Genomic DNA, 17,018 nt, shown 5'->3' with positions numbered 1-17,018 from the left:
TCACATGACATTTTGAAAACCTTTGACCATTCAAAAGGCTGAATATTTGTTTTAATAGATCATCTGAGATGCATAGACTGTTTATCATTTAGTTGACAGTCCAACCACAAACTCAATGTTATATTATGTGATGATTATCGATTTTATGGGCCTATAATGGTTATGAAATCTAAAAAGTGCCACATATTTTTTGATAGAACATCTCTATTCTGACTAGGGCTGTGCAATTCATCGAAATTCGGTTACGATTTTGATTATTACACTAAACGATAACAAAAAGGCATAATTGATTAAATAAATATATTATATAAATTCATATTATAAATTTCAGTTTTTTTGCAAAGCAGATGTTGTGGCGTATGACTCCAAACGTATCCAAAACGCCACGGTAGGCTAAGGCAAGGGGGTTTGAACACTGATGACGCGCAGTCAGAACAATTGCACAGCTTACGAGGGTTTATTTGTGATCGAAGCAGTAAAACAGGCACTTACTTATGACGATGTTGAAATTGAAATGCCAAACCTCAATAAGACAGTGCAAATCTTTCTTTACGTGAAAATACGATAAGGTGCGAAGCGCTGCGGTCAACAGAAAGTTTCTCCCCAAGCTCACCCCACCGCCATGATGCAGGCCCAGCACAAACACACAGCCCAGGTGAGCGCGCGCACTAAAAGTAAACCACTCCCACGGTGCCACCAATCACCGTGGTGCAGAAGCACGTGACACTAAGCGCGTGCACATATCCACCCACGCGCCGTTCATTCATAGAAGAAACCACCAAAACCTCTGTATGGCTCCTACAGCAGACTTGCATTATTTCAGGCCACTTGGATTATTTTCCCTTCACATTTCACGTGCCATGGCTCATGCTTTTGCCTGACATAAAAACAAACAGCGTTGTGTGATGATGTCATCAGGCCGCGCTACTCAGTTTACTTGCACAGGTGTGAAACAGAGACCTCTCCTCAATCGAGGCAGACTTGAAATCCTTTGTACTTTTATGACTGTTCAGAAAACAGAAAATATTCAGCATAGTTTTATGATAAATGAATAAATCAAATAAAGAGAGACTTTTTTTAAAGGCAACAAATAATCGTGATTTCAATTATTTTTTCAATAATCGAGCAGCCCTAATTCTGACTACAATATTTGGATTAACAGTGACACATTTTGACTTATCCGGGGAAAAACATTCCTCTTAATTGCCTTCTGTGTTGGTCCTAATGCAGGCTAATTAGAGCAAAGACTTCCGTCTTAAATCCTCCATCACGCGCAGCAGGAAAGCAAACAAGTCTGACCTTTTTTAAATCCAACAACTCTAGTATTTAGTGTAGCCGGTCAAAACAACAAATATGTACTGCTGGGGTCTGCTCCAGCTGCACAAACGCACTGCTGATAACACTCCCACACAGATACTAGCCCCAGAGGCAAACCAGATGTTATCCAAGTGTCCACACACAACAAGAAATAGGGGCTAGTCAGACGACGCTTGGTTTTGAGAATTTTAATTTTGATGTAGTCTTTATATATGGGGAGTATACCAGCAGTAGGGAAAAGAACTAGTGTCTGCGATTTAAGGCTCTTCCCTTCACTTCTCATCCGCTCAGGCACATTGGTTACCATCTTGCTTCACAGCTAGAAGCTCCCGGGTTCAGATTCCCTGTGGTTTGCATGTTTCTCTCCTCGTGTCTGGATGAGGTTCTCCGGCTTCCACCATCAACCCAAAACATGTGCAACAGGTTAATTAAGAGGACACATTTCCCTATGGGGATAACAAAGTTAAACCAGATGGACTCGTCTCACTATAGTTAAAAATAAGAATGACACAAATTACTAGCACTACAGGTGTTGTACAGGAAACAGTATGGTTAAAAAGCTTTGCATATTTATGAAAGTGAATGCTAACTCAAAGCTTCTCCTATCTTCAAATATGGGTCACTGGCTGTGGAGCTTAGCCCCGTGGCCCATGTTGTCAAAGCCTTTGGACTCTCAGGAATGCAACCATTCAAAATTTTCCGCAAAATGTTTAGAAAAATGTCCATCAGTCAAACACTACTCTGGCTGAGACCCTAACCACAAATCACAGCTCTACAAGCCATAATAGCAAGTTACAAAAGCTAAAAATGACACTCTGCTTTCTTGGGTGTAAACCTTTGGAATAGCCCTGCATTAGCAGAAAGTGTGTCAACGCCTATATAATTTTCCATATAACTGTATGAACTCTTCGTCTGCTGCCTCCACCCGTCAACATGATACCCTTTGAAAGCACCAATAGTGGGTCGAGATGGTAGCTTTAGATCAAGGTGACAAAAGAATGAGTAAACATGAAGATAAAGCAGTCATTCTATTTTGGGGTCATAGAGGAGATATGGACGAGAGGCATAGGCTAAATAGGAAAAGGATGTGAAACAAGATAAAGGTTTCCCTGACACAAAAAGGTGAAAAACTAACTGAAAAATCCCCCGTGTTTCAAAATACCACAGGGAAATTTTGTTACTGACAAACTAAGGTGCGGGCAATATGCCAAAAAAAATCATATCATGATTTTCTCAGAGACTAGATCAGTTATCCCAATTTGTGAGCACTTTATTCTCCTTTGAAATTGAACAACACAAATAAAAGATGCAACAATTATGCAAGTACTCATATAGCTTTTCGTAAAGTTACCCAAGTACATTACATCTCGTATTATCCAAATCTCTTCAAGCTTTCAATAGAAACGTAGGCCCACAAATGTAGCCTTTCATTACCACAACCAGCTCAAACCAAGACACTGGTGACCACTAAAGAAACCTTACTCGTGATGGACATAACAGATGTTGCAAAGGATTTAGTTTGGGGTCTTCGACAGTGTCAAAAAATCCATACTTGTAGACAAGAGGTTTTAGCAGTGTTTGGTTACATTGCCTTCAGCAGAAGACCAGACAGTGGTGAAAGAAGCCAGTGTCCCCATTGACCAGAGCAACAGTATTTGGTGCTGTACCCGTAACTTGAGTGTCTCTGTTCTTGTCCAAAGATGACCTCACTTTTGCCAATCTCTAAACCTCCTGGCAATTGTCTAGTCTGTAAGAAATACAAAAGCTTTGAATCTGATATTAACTCTGAAACAAAGGGGTTTGATAGTAAGAGGTCACATTTATGGCTCTATAGTGCCTTTTCCCCTTGTATTGGAGGAAAATTCCAGTTGTTGATGTTTAGTATTGCTCCCTGAAAGCTTATAAACTTGAAGAATTGGGAATTATTTGGGATCGGACTACAAAAAACAATTAAAAATCGATGAGCTCACTCTTTTATTTGTTCCCAAATAATTCATATATATATATATATATATATATTTAAGCCTCCTTTGTTTCTTCATAAATATGTCACGATAACGGAACTTGACATTATTATTATTATTATTATTATTATAATTATTATTATTATTATTATTATTGAAGACCTTGAAATGCCATAGAAACTAAAAACTAATGCCATTGAAATGCCAGGTAAAAGCAAAAGCTTTTACCTCAAAGACAGTAAAGCTTTGTTTGAAAAGTACTTCATCTTAAAATATCCCACTACAAACATGAAATACAACCTTTGTGGAAATATGTGTCTTCTTGTTTTCAGTTTTCTAAATAATATAATATGTTCTTAGCTTAAAGTGAGATAACAGTTGTTTCTCTGCTATCTCCTGTGCCCTCCTGTTGACCTAAGTTGGCCTATCTGCTGACCATGCAATAAGTTAGATTGCAGTTGTTCAATTATTGTTACAGTTGTATTAAAGACATCTATTTTAGTGTCCTGGTAAAGAATGCTTTGTTGTAAACCACTCTCTGTGGTATAAAAGCTGGCTGCTTGGTTAAACCTGCAGACTCTCTGCGACTGTCTTCACGCTGTCCTCTTGTGCTAATAAAGGCTCTAAGAACTACTTTGCTTTTAGCATTTTTCTTAGCATTTTTGTTAGCCACAACATCCACACCTTCCCTATAGCATTACATGAGAAAAATGTGCCAAAAAATCCTAAATACAGCTTTAAAGGTGGATTATGCAACTTTTTATGTGAAAAATATTTGTGCGTATTTGACCTTGTAGTAGGCCAGCAACTGTATGAGTGGTCATCATCGCGCCTTTACTTTCCATCACAGTGGTCTCTATGACGCTCCAGGATCAATTATTTGGAAGGTTTTCACCGCTGACTGAACCTCCCACCAGAAAACCTACCAAACAATTGCTCCTGGAGCGTTGTAGAGGCCACCGTGATGGAAAGTAAAGGCGCCATGTTGACCACTCATACAGCCACTGGGTCTCTACAAGGTCAAATACACACAAATATCTACTTTTTTTTCCACATAAAAAGTTGCATAATCCTTTAAAGCTGTATTTAGGATTTTTTGCAAGAACGGGTGTCATGATCATTACTACATGGACCTATTGTTCAATAAATTATGAATAAGAAATACATCTTTGGGCTCAATATTTCTCGTCTGTAAATTTCCACAAGGTCAAATACACACAAATAGCAACTTTTTTTTTCCCGCATAAAAAGTTGCAGAATGCACCTTTAAGGCTTCAGTAATAATATAGCCTACCCACCACATAAAAAAAAGAAAAAAACACAGCTCATGATTGGCTAACTATAATTGCCTACTGCCAATAAATCAAAGCTTTCCATACTACATCGATTTCCACAATACCTGCCAACAGGTGAGACACTGCTTTGCTTTAGGAGCTTCAAGTATCTACAGGAGAAAGCTGCGTTCACATACCTCTCAGGTGATTCACGCAACCTATAAATCTGTCTACGCTGTAACTGTCTGTGGGCAAAAGCTAAAGAAGTACTATCAGGGAAAACCTCATGCGCAGATCCCAGAGCAGCTCAAAGAGGAGATTTGGAAACTTTATTAACCTAATGCGTAAAAAAAAAAAAGAAACAGCGCGTGCAGGTAAAATACAAGGAAAGCCGTGGTTGACAAAAGTAGAAGTCTTCCTGCGCAACAGTAGAAAACACGACCACGTCTTTGTACTTTCCTTGGTTTATGATGACTAGTTCGGAATAATAAGTGTGTTGTGTTTATTTTTGCTCATTTGGTAAACGTGTGGTTAGGTTTTGCAGCTGTGGACAATCGGGACACATTCTCTCGCTTTTCAGGAATAGCTGACACAGTGCCCTAAGAAAGAATACCTAAAAAAGTTTGATGCGCAAAATCTGTCCACCGAGCCCCTCGCAACAAAACACGCAGCAAGAAAGTGCAGAATACTTTGGGCCACGCTCCCTACGTTCACCCGATGCTCTGCGAAAATCGTCTTAAAAGTCAAGCCTTGCAAAGAGATTCCGCGTAATTACCTTGTTGTTAATTACTGAAAGTTGCAAAGCGACTCACCTCAGAGCCTCGGTTTGTCCCTTTCCGCTTTTATTTTGGACTTCATGACTTCATCGTGGTCTGGTCCGTGTTGATGCGTCCGAAGTTTTCCCTGGACCTTCGTTTTTAGAAGTTACATTTTTACAAAACGACCCGGAGCTGTACAACAAAACCCGGCTGAGCTGAGGAAGAAAAGTGGGAAGATGAGAAGGGGGCGGGACCTGACGCAGGACGCTGCGCGCTGATTGGCTGCGCTTCGCACCTCAGCAGCTGGGAGTATTTTGTTTACATTAGTGCAGTAAACTGATGAGTGTTAGTGTTTCCTGGATTTAGAAAGATTATAGGGTTTGTTGTTTTGCTTTATGGTAGATTCTGTCTTTATTAAAACAAATACATAATTCATCAAAGTTTATAGGTAAAAAGATTTCTGAAGTAGCCTGTCACCACCATCACACGTCCTTTATTTTTATCTTATTAGTTTAAAAGTCACTTTTTAAACAGGCCTGTTTAGAAGCACCAACAAATAAATTATCTTTTCAAATACAGAAAATATTCAAATATATATATACATATTTATTTTGGAATAGCTAATCATTTATTTCCCCCAAACTTTCTTCATGTCCCCTGAGCCCTGTGGACTTTTGGACAAGCCACTTAACTTACATTGCCTGCGTCTGTGCTTGGTTGGTGGTGGTTGAAAGGGCTGATGGCACAGATTGGCAACCTCACTCCAGTCAGTCCACTCCAGGGCAGCTGTGGCTAAAAAAGTAGCTTACCGCCAACAAGTATGTAGCGCATGAACAATTTGCTCTTTGAGAAACGTATCAATTCAAACTTGTAAAGCAGCGGTTCTCAACTGGTCTGGGCATAGAACGACAAGCTGTGACTCAAAACAGAATTTAATTTGTTATATTCAATGAAAAACACTGTATTTTCCTACACATTTCTGCTGAATAAGCTTTCAGTAACTCTCAGGTAGTGTTTCAATACTTTTTCAGTTGATAAATATTGAACAAAATTACTTTTGGGAGAGGCTCACAACCAGGGGAGAATACTAATACATGAAATTTTATTTTGTTACAGAAAACTGAATACTTGCCTTAGTCGATATATAATGAGAGTTAATAACTACATTGGCAAAATAAGATATATTTCATTTGGCATTATTTTTGTGTGTGTGAAATTTTGTGTGTTCAACTTTCCTTGTAGTCAATGAGGAGGCATGTATCAGAGTAGGGTATTCTGAATACTTCGAATACTTCAGCATTAATCCACATTATATTCATGCATAAATGCGTAATATTTTTTAATAACATGCTGCTTAACACCACCTGTTGGGAACAAAAAAAGCACTCTGCAAATATCCACAGCCCAGAATGAGAGAACTAAACTTTTTCCTGGCTGTTTTGATCTTTTCTGTCTTAATATTATCATAAATACGAAACTGAGATTTAACGATTGAGTAAATGCAATGTATTCCTCTGATTTTCAGAAAGTAACTGTATTCTAAATACCCTCAAAGTAAAGAGTAACTTGACCAGAACACAGTTACTCAAAATACATATTCTAAATATTCAGTTACTACCCAGTTCTGCTCACAACCCACTGAAAAGGTTTCTGCGACCCACTTTTGTGTCCTGACCCACCAGTTGAGAACCACTTCTTTGAAGCACAATACAAATGTAAGCGATAGTTAGTACTATTACCGTAAAGGCTATTTAAAATAAGAAAAACATTAAAAGTAGTTAAATTGTGGCCACATTGTAGCAAGTAATATTTGAGAAAGCCTTGTTAAAGTGAAAAGCTGAGGCAATTACGACTTGCTATCACAGCATATCCAGTAACTATTACTAATACTATTACTACAGTGAAGTCTGTGTCACATTCATACAACTCCATTGAAAAGAATAGGCCACCGTTAAGATATGTTCTTACCTGAGCTTAGACAAGTTGATACGTACCTGTCTGTCACGCACAATGACCAAAGATGTTGTTAGCATTTGGCCTCTCCCAGTATGTTCCTATAGCTCCAAATGGGGTGAAGTTGGAAGTGACGCTCTTGGGCACGCACAAAGACCAGACAGGTAAGCTCAGGTAAGAACATATCTCAGTATGGAAAAACCCTGGCCTGTTCCTTTAAAGAGTTTCCAAGGCAGTATATATTGGCCTTATACAAAAGACAGAAACAGAGATGCTATATAAGCCGACTACATGGGCTCACTTTATTTATTTTTTTCATAATAATTTTAAATAGGTCGTTTTCTGTGTGAGGCCATTCATCAGGCAAACAGCAAAAGAAGAAAAGCTGGAAGTCAATCTGATGCATTTTGACCCTTCATTTTTCTTTGTTAAAATTAGAATTTACAAATACTTTTTAAAGACATAAACAAGCAGTAAAACAACATGTAATACTCGGAAACTAACGCTAAATACTAAACGCTGAGTTAGCCCAATGTCTGTATCCAAAATGATCCCTTTGATATGTACAGCAAAAATCAATACATTGTCTATTTTTTTTCTCTTCAATTTCACACAGAAAACAATTTGAATACGAAAATACATGCAAACTGACCAGAAATTCCGTCACCTCTACATGAAAATATAGTCGTGTTAAAGGAATACCAGACACAGCCCCGCAGCGCCCTCTTGTGTCTACAGCCGAAACGCCACCGTTTTAGGTCCCAAGCTCTTAGAAAAATAAAACCACTGTACAATAAAAAATAAATAAAACTCAATATTTAACACATGCTGAAACAGAGTGGCAATACTGCTGACAAAGGTGGTTTTCTCGGCTCAAGAACAAGCAAGTTAATTAGCCACGAGCGATCGATTTTTGCATCAACACAACACACTTAACTTTGCTATCTTTATCAATAATGTACCATCTTCCTGCTAAAACACAAAATCTCAATTGCAACTTAACATGCTGTGCGTCACTGTTAGAAATCATTAAAACATTTCCTTTTTTTCTTTTTTCTTTTTTTTACATATACAAATGTAGCAGTTTCTCTTCAAACTATACAAAACTTATAAATTAGAAATGTCTACTCTTAAATATACACAACATCAAGTCAAGTCTCCAGTACCTCTATAGAGTATGACATGGTACAGTACATGTTACAGCTGGAAAAAAAAAAAATCACCGCACAAAATGGTCCGACGGGCTGAAAACCGGGCGTTAAGAAGACACAATCTTTGAATAAATTAATTCATAAATAAATCACGATCATGTCTTCCCCCAGTGACAGGCTCTAATGATAATCCAACCTTGGCTTTCCCTTCAAGATTGTGACAAAAAACGCATTCACAGTCACGCAAACGTACAAACCCACACACACACACACACACACTTAACAAATTGTGCAGTCTTATCCCTAATCTAAAAAATACTTTTGGCTTTATATACTGTACAATATTTAGAAACTACAAGCTAGCTTTCAAATATATTACAGAGGTCTTATAAGTCAGTAGTTACATGTTTAGATGAACTGCGATGTTGAAGTTAATATTTCATCGATAAAGTGACAGTGCCGGGTGTCGTTTCCATCCAAAAAATCCAGATGGAAAATACATTGGTTAAAAATGCATGGGTTTCAAACAGCCAGATATGGACTATAGAGGAATATACTGAGATAGTATCGAGTATCTAGATTACAGTCAGTGCAAAGCTAGTGATATTCATAACATGCTGAGTAGGGTTGGATTGTGAGGAAAGGAAACATCGGTAACACTTCAGAATAGCTCATTGCTATTAGGCAGTAAAAACGTAGCATGAGGGCGCTGTTTTACAACCTACTTTGTTTTGTTTCAGTCCTGCAAAACCCACAGCTTTCATCAAGGAGCACAAACTTGTAATATAGCAATAATAGACTAGTTTCTGAACCCGCTAGAACAGCGATAGGTGAGTTTTCATTTGAGACAGACTCATTTTGTTTCCGAGTCAAAAGATGGGGGGGATGAGCTTCCCTGTAGTGCACCCGGCTCTGAACCTGTTCTGCAAATTTTAGAGTCACAGCTTAGACCAATTTTTGTTCTGTTGCAGAGTCAGCACCATCGCCAGGGGTGTTACTTTTCCCAAATGTAATAAGTCTGCACAATTATAACCAGTGTTGGGCAAGTTGCTTTAAAATTGTAATATAGTCTATATTAGTAGATGCAGCTTTAAAAATGTAGTATGTTTGTATTGCATATTACTGTTTAAGAAAGAGCTGAGTTATACTACTTTGAGTTACTTTTGTCAAAATATAAACTGAAAAAAGCAATAATGCCACTGAGCAAAGATTTCCTTTTCTTTAAAGGAACAGGCCACTGTTTTTACATACTGAGATATGTTCTTACCTTAGCTTAGACGAGTTCAGTTGTACCTGTCTGGTCTTCATGCGTGCCCTCAGTCACGTAACAGACGGCATTAGCATTAAAGTTTAGCCTCTCCTCCTTTCCTTAATAGGGTGACCAGATTAAAACCTGGGACACTATCTGGGAATATGCCGCAGGGGTTCCAAATCTTGACTGTCTTTTCCCACGATATATGGTAAAATTGTCCCATGACATGCACCAATCCGCATTGAGGAGATGCTAGAATTGAGATTTATTTTCGATAGGTTTATACTTGGTAATTGATATTCACATGGGCTAAAAGCATTGTTTTTCATGTGAGGTGTGTTATTTTGGGGACTATATTGGCCAAAAACCGGGACGACTGGGACAGAGACTGAGGAAGACTGGGACAAATCAATGGTTTGGGAGAAATCTAATCTGGGACTGTCCCGGGTAAACTCCTCTATAGCTCCAGACGAGGTGAAGATAGAAAATACCAAGCTATTCCATGGTTTCCCTATTCAAACATGGTTACGTGAAGTGTTACACTATAAAGTATAATAACACAGAATGAAATTGTGGATTTTCTAAGTGGATAAAAAGGGGAACTATATTGTAAGGCGTAATAATACCGGGAGTAGTTCGACATCCGCGCAGTAATATCTTCACTTTACTGTGAGGACGGCCGCCGAACTACTGGTATTATTATCTTCACCTAGTTTGGAGCTATAGAGGAGAGGCTAAATGCTAACGCCGTGTGTGCTGTGTTTATGTGACTGAGGGCACGCGTGAAGACCAGACAGGTACAAATTAACTCGTCTAAGCTAAGGCAAGAACATTATCTCAGTATGGAAAAACAGTGGCCTTTAATTTTTAGTTTTGTTTTGATTACATTAGCTAAATGCAAATGCAGATCTTATCCACCAGTGTCCAAGTTGATTTGGTGCTGCATTTTATTTGGGGGAAGTCTGGCTTTTCTTCGTTCGTACATCAATACAAGCCACTTAAATGCACTGTAATGACTAATGTATTACTGTATATGAGTAAGTAATATGTTATACTGAATAAAAGTAATATGTAGCTCGTTACTTTTGTAATACTTCACCCCCAACACTGATTATAATCTCAATAGCCACAGATTCACTTTAAGCGTAATTGCCATTTGTGTTTCGAAAGTCCAACATGAAAAGCTGTCTGTCAATTTCCCACACACCACTAGAGGTCACTGTATCTCGACTTTAACAACATGAGATTGTAAGACATTATAGACAAAACCTTAGCTAATGCTTAATAGAATGAGTCGCTCTGCAGTGTTACCTACCGATATTCCGACTGAGAAACCGCACGACTGTACACATTTGGACCATTGCAATTAGCAAAACTGATCCAGCGATGCGTGAGACCAATACTTACTGTGTATTCTCTTCCCATATATACAAATATAACTTTAAATATTGTGTGTGTGCTTATTTCCAAACTTGTACAAAGAGTAAGAAACAATCCAGCTGGGGGAAAAAAAAACTAAATCGCTGCCGTAGCACAGGATTTCACTTCCTCCATCGGACCGGACCACAAGACCAAAGCTGCGGCGGGGTCCCCAAAGACCGACCTGTAAATTGTTGGTTTTCGATTCAATTCAAGTGACTATAGTCCACCTTTTTCCATTCATCAGCAATGACAAGGGCCCGCGCTCCACTGCTGGGACCCTTTTCAGGTGCCTCAAGAAGCAGTAACGAAGCTCTCTCTCGCTGTGTGTATTGCACCAGATAAATCACGCCGAGCTCCTCTGTTCATTTTTTTTTTTCTTTTTTTTTTTTGTTTAAGTTAGGGTTTTGAGGCGCCAGTAAATTGGAAAGCCACACACGGTGCTCCTTTGTTTCTCTCCAATGGAAGAAGCTGTGCGGAGGTCAGTGGATGTCGAGGCACATCGGGAGGTTGACGAAAATGAAGACGTTGAATTCGATGAGGATGGAGATGCACAGGAACACGGCGTACAGGAGCAGGCAGACCAGGCCCAGCCGCTTGTCCAGGGTCCACTTGTTGAAATGGACGCCCACAACCTGTAAGACGGATGAGAGGGTCACAGAATGGCCAATCTATTGCTCCTGGTGCATTTCCAGAGAAAAAAGTAACAAATACTTCAGGCGAAACTACAATGAGAGTCACATTATTGTCTCTTGAGCTTAACCTCTTAACCCCCGGCTGAACCGAGCACATTTTCTCCAGGTTGGCTTTACCTAAGTCCACAAGCTTAAATAAAAGGCGTCAAAATAGTGACAAAAACTAGGGTGAAAAAGGAAACGAAATGGTGAGAAAAACACGACAAAAAAAAAAGATTTTTAAAAAGTGATGAAAAAGCAACAAAAACGGACGCAAACGTGACAAAAAAAGAGACGAAAACGTGACAAAAAAAGAGACGAAAACGGGACAAAAAAAGAGACGAAAACGGGACAAAAACGCCTCAAATATTTGAAGAAAATGCAACAAAAACATGGAAAAAATACAATAAAAAAGCAATAAAAGAAAGCAATAAAAACGGACAAAAAAGAGACGAAAACGCAAAAAAATTGGACAAAAATGCAACAAAAACGAGGTAAAAACACAACAAAAAAGCAATGAGAAAAGCAATGAAAAAACATCAAAAAAGTGACAAAATAGCAATAAAAAGAGACGAAAACGTAGCAAAAACGCTTCAAATATGTGACTAAAACGCAACAAAAATACGATAAAAAAGCAATGAAAAAGCAACAAAAAAGTGACAAAAACACAACAAAAAAGTGATAAAATAGCAATAAAAACGGACAATTACATGACAAAAAAGCGTCAAAAAAACGAAAACGCGAAACGAGCTACAAACATGACAAAAAAGCAGTGAAAAAGCAACAAAAACAAAGACAACTCAAAAAAAAGCAACAAAAAACGAGGTAAAAACTTGTCAAAAAAGTGACAAAAACAGAACTACCAAAAAAAAACAATGAAAGCCGAAAAATACATGACAAAAATGCGACAAAAAAAGAGACAAAAACCTGACAAAAACTCTTCAAAAAAGTGACAAAAACTTTTGTAGGTCTTAGCTTTCGAATGAGGCATTACACTGTTGCTCTCCAGTCGAAAAGCTTTTACATTTGTGTAAAGCCGAACTGGAGAAAATGCGTTTGTTCAGGTTATGAAATATTCCTTCCTTCAAACCAACGCTATCTTATAATTTTACATCCTCCAAGTCTTGCAATGTAACATCCAGAAATCTTATCTTATCTTAAATAAAAAATTCCAAAATAAGCTCAATGACCCCCGTCCTGTTGGTTTGGAGACTTACTGTGAAGAACACTGACGCTAATAAGAGCCCCACGGAGAAGATGAGTCCTTTGCTGTTTAGATGAACCTGAGGAAACACAACAAATATTCACCATATTAACATAATCGATCATTAGAACATGTTCCACAGCCATGTTTCAGCATTAGGTGCATTACTCATTTACTCCTGAGATTAATGGTGACGGTTTGGTTTGAGAAATCCTCAACCACCATTCACACAATCTTATTCCATTTTATACTGTTGTTTCGTGCAGTACTCACGGTTGAGCCGTAGTCGATGCAGAGAGTTTGCACGGCCCAGGGCAGCCCCAGCCCCACCAGGATGTCAAACACATTGCTGCCAATGGAGTTAGAGATGGCCATGTCTCCCAAACCTGCGGCAAGGACATATTATATTTTACTCACGATTTTAGCTTGATATTGGTAGTACATACCCAGATTCCAACATATTTTTTACGCCTAATCTTACTTTTATCAATATTTTTTGCATTTTCTGGTGCTTTTGAGATTTTCTCTTTTGTTTATATGACTGAACAACTATCAAATTATTTCCCTTGTGAGATGGAGTTTATTCTTTGGATTTCTCCATGACAAGATGGTGGTTGTTTGAAAGACAACTTTAGAGAATGCATGTTTAATTAAATTCTGTTTGAAGTTTGAGTGCACTGTGATTGAGTTCATACCTTGTCGTGCCACAATGACACTGGCCATACAGTCCGGGACACTGGTGCCAGCTGCCAGGAAGGTAATGCCCATGATGACGTCAGGGATGCCCAGTGTAAATCCAATCACGGTCACCTAAAACAAGTCATATTTCATTTTTAGTTTTCAGGTTTTGGGCCAAATTGTCTCTGAATATATAAGCCTTCACCTGGAAACAAAAAAAAATATACCTAATATTGCACTGATTCAATGTTTCTCCATAGATTTAAACAGGACATTGTAATTTAAAGGGCCATTTTCTCAAAATGCATTTTTCTCACATTGGTGCAACAATATCTCCACGTCAGTAGCTCCTACAGACTTCACTTTCACTTTTTCAGATTCAGAGGGATTTTTTAATATCTAGTTCTTAGCCTGATTTATTGACTTTTGAAAGCGTTCGGTTTTGTCGCTGAAAATGCATAAACACCTTATTTGTATATGAAAACAAAGAATGACTGAAAACTTAATATATAAAAAAAATATATATATATTTTCTCACATTCATGCCAATAATCTACAGCAAAAGTTTAAAAATGATATCTTTAAATTTCTATTTTTTCAATCTTTAAACTTAACATTTCCTATCCACCTGCAGTGTCTCGCCTTAAAGCTGCTGAAATATAAAACTGTGCCCAAGACGTTTTGGGCCAAATTTAGGTTTTTGTGTCACTGCTGCATCTTTCCTCTGCCAACGAGAAGACTTGTTCCAAAAAAAAAGCATCTTCTTCCCAAGTCAGCGATTTTTCCAAAAACATTCAAATGGATGACGCAAGGATGGATGACAATATGCTGGTTAAAGGACATATGACAGGTTTTAATGCTTTTGAAAATATGACTTATTTAGATGGACCATCAGTTGCATAATTATCACTTTATTTCAGTGAAGCAGCGAATTGAATGAAGAAATTGTCGGGCAGAAAAGTTATTTTTATTCAAATTTTTAAGCTACGGACAGGAAGTGACATAGTTATAGGTAAAGTTACATAGCAGTTTGACTCATTTCCCATTACCTTAAAGGAACAGGCCACCATTTTTCCATACTGAGATATGTTCTTACCCAAGCTTAGACGAGTTGATACATACCTGTCTGGTCTTTGTGTGTGCCCGTGGAATAGCGTGGTCGCTTCTAACTTCACCCAGTTTGGGACCATAGGAATACATTGGGAGAGGCCAAATGCTAACAACATCTTTGGTCGTTTTGCATGATTGAGGGCACGCACAAAGACCAGACAGGTACATATCAACTCGTCTAAGCTCAGGTAAGAACATATCTCAGTATGGAAAAACGGTGGCCTGTTCCTTTAACATGGTTGGCACGGCAACAGTTTAAAATTGTTTGCCTTCATCTATGTCACTTCCTGTCTATAAGTGTAAACTATAAACATCACAAAAAGGGCAAAACTAAAGAAAGCTGGGTACAAACTTTAGCAAAATCTTAAATATAACTGTGTTAACTATGTTTTAGCAAAAAATGTGTCTAATGTGTCATATGCACTTTAAGAAAAACATAAAATAAAACAAAACACAACTCCAGGTATGTAGAAAACCTGAAGAAAATCTTAAAAGGCCTACAGTGAGTTTTATTTCAGTGCAGTGGATTTCAGGCTGGATATTCATACATAACAGTGTATCTTGTATGCCCTAAAGAAGACCACCTCCAGACCATTTTATAATAGAGGACTTTTATATAACCGCAGAATGCCTCGGCTTTGTAACCTTGCCCACGCTACAGATACAAATGGCCAGTTGTCCAGTTCAAGTCTTCACCTGAGATGTAAGCTTGGATCCATCCCTTGCGCTTACATCCCAACATGTAAGCTGAAATAATAACACCCACTCACCATCCACACCATGATGTAGGACAGGCCAGCGATCCAGATGGTGGCGGTGAAGAAGGACACCATGAACCACCGCTCCCAGCGCCGCTTGGCACAGTTCGGCACCGTGAAGAACAGCAGCAGAGACAGGGGCCACATGAACAGCCACTTCAGCTTATTACAACAGCCGGCTGGAGGAGAGGAGAGAAACGCGGCGATAAGGCAAAAATAAAACAGACTGTCTCCTCGCTGTGTTTGTGGATGATGATGTGTTAAACGAAGTGAGAGTACAAGCGGTATGTCAGAGGATCTGCTCAGTTGCAGCTCTTGTGGAGTGTTCCCGGTCTGCAGGGCTAAGTGTCTAACGAAATGACTCAAAGATGGATCACACGCAACAGTCAGGTTTGTTTTCCACCACAATCGAGCAATCATCACCTTGAGCTTCAATAAACAGGAGGCATCACCGAAGATCCACAAAAAAACTGCCAAAAAAAAGAGCAAGTGACAAAAAAGCAAAACAAAAATGTGACAAAAATGCAAAAAAAGAGTGAAGCCACAAATGAGCAAGTGAGCAAGAGCAAAGAAAAACTAACAAAAGAGCAGCAAAAGAGTGACATAAATGTGACGAGGCAATAAAAAGCCACACAAAAGCCAGAAAAGTGCAACAAAAAAGTGACAAAAATGAAAGGAAAAGGCACGTGAAAAAAGCGACGACAACACGGTTTTGATCAGTTTTGATGAGGTGAGAAACGTTTACATTTGGATAATGCCAAACTTGAGAAAATTTGCTTGGTTAAGGTGAGGGTTAAGAGGTTATTCCATCCATCCATCCATCCATCCATCCATCCATCCATTTTCTTCCGCTTTATCCGGTGCCGGGTCGTGGAGGCAGCAGAGATGCCCAGACATCCCGATCCACGCACACCTCCTCCTGATGTTCTGAAGGGGGACTCTACGGCGATCCCAGGCCAGCTCAGAGACATAGTCCCACCAGTGTGTCCTGGGCCTTCCACGAAGCCTTGTCATGCCTGGAACACCTCCCGAGGGAGGTGGCTAGGAGGCATCCGGAACAGATGCCTCTACTCTACTCTGAGCTCCTCCTGGGTAACTGAGCTCCTTATCCTATCTCGAAGGGTTCGCCCAGCCATCCTGCGAAGGAAACTCATTTCGGCCGCTTGTTTTCGCGATCTTGTCCTTTTGGTCATTACCCAGATCTCATGACCATAGGTGAGGGTGGGAACGTAGATCGATCGGTAAATCGAGAGCTTTGCCCCTGGATTCAGCTCCCTCTTCACCACAACAGTCTGATACAGCGACCGCATCACTGATGACACCGCATCGATCCGTTTATCGGCTAAGAGATTCATCTCATGTAATTTATTGTTAATTTTTAGTTTATCCCCATTTCTTATCCAATCCACTTTATTTGTATTACATATAGGCAAGTCTTTAATATTGTCCCATAAAGGAAAAAAAACAAAACACAAAAGTTAGCATTTCACGCCATAACATAGAAAA

General features: G+C 39.0%; 2 protein-coding genes across 4 annotated transcripts in view; both read right to left on the bottom strand.

Moving 5' to 3' along the window:
* The window catches only part of LOC306960781 (ras and Rab interactor 2-like), a 45,836-nt gene extending 40,160 nt beyond the window's left edge, over nucleotides 1–5,676 (bottom strand). Inside the window, exon 1 of one of the 3 annotated variants that reach the window (XM_079553319.1) lies at nucleotides 5,368–5,676. The gene's annotated coding sequence lies outside the window, so the exon portion shown is untranslated. Of the gene's footprint in view, nucleotides 1–5,345 lie in introns of all 3 variants that reach the window. The other 2 variants (XM_079553318.1, XM_079553317.1) reach the window with 2 other exon arrangements.
* A 5,833-nt stretch (nucleotides 5,677–11,509) lies between these two features.
* LOC306960809 (sodium/potassium/calcium exchanger 3-like) overlaps nucleotides 11,510–17,018 on the bottom strand; it is an 86,512-nt gene continuing 81,003 nt past the window's right edge. The window contains exons 13-17 of the mRNA XM_079553378.1: nucleotides 15,525–15,691; nucleotides 13,662–13,776; nucleotides 13,240–13,352; nucleotides 12,980–13,045; nucleotides 11,510–11,723 (exon numbers count right to left, since the gene is read on the bottom strand). Of these exons, the coding sequence (XP_079409504.1) occupies nucleotides 11,571–11,723; nucleotides 12,980–13,045; nucleotides 13,240–13,352; nucleotides 13,662–13,776; nucleotides 15,525–15,691 (614 nt within the window). The 3' untranslated portion in view covers nucleotides 11,510–11,570. The remainder of the gene's footprint in view (nucleotides 11,724–12,979; nucleotides 13,046–13,239; nucleotides 13,353–13,661; nucleotides 13,777–15,524; nucleotides 15,692–17,018) is intronic.

The sequence above is a fragment of the Gobius niger genome (assembly GCF_951799975.1).
Source record: "Gobius niger genome assembly, chromosome: 3".
Taxonomy (NCBI): domain Eukaryota; kingdom Metazoa; phylum Chordata; class Actinopteri; order Gobiiformes; family Gobiidae; genus Gobius; species Gobius niger.
Note: the sequence above shows the minus strand (reverse complement) of the source record. Positions and strands in the feature narration are given on the sequence as shown.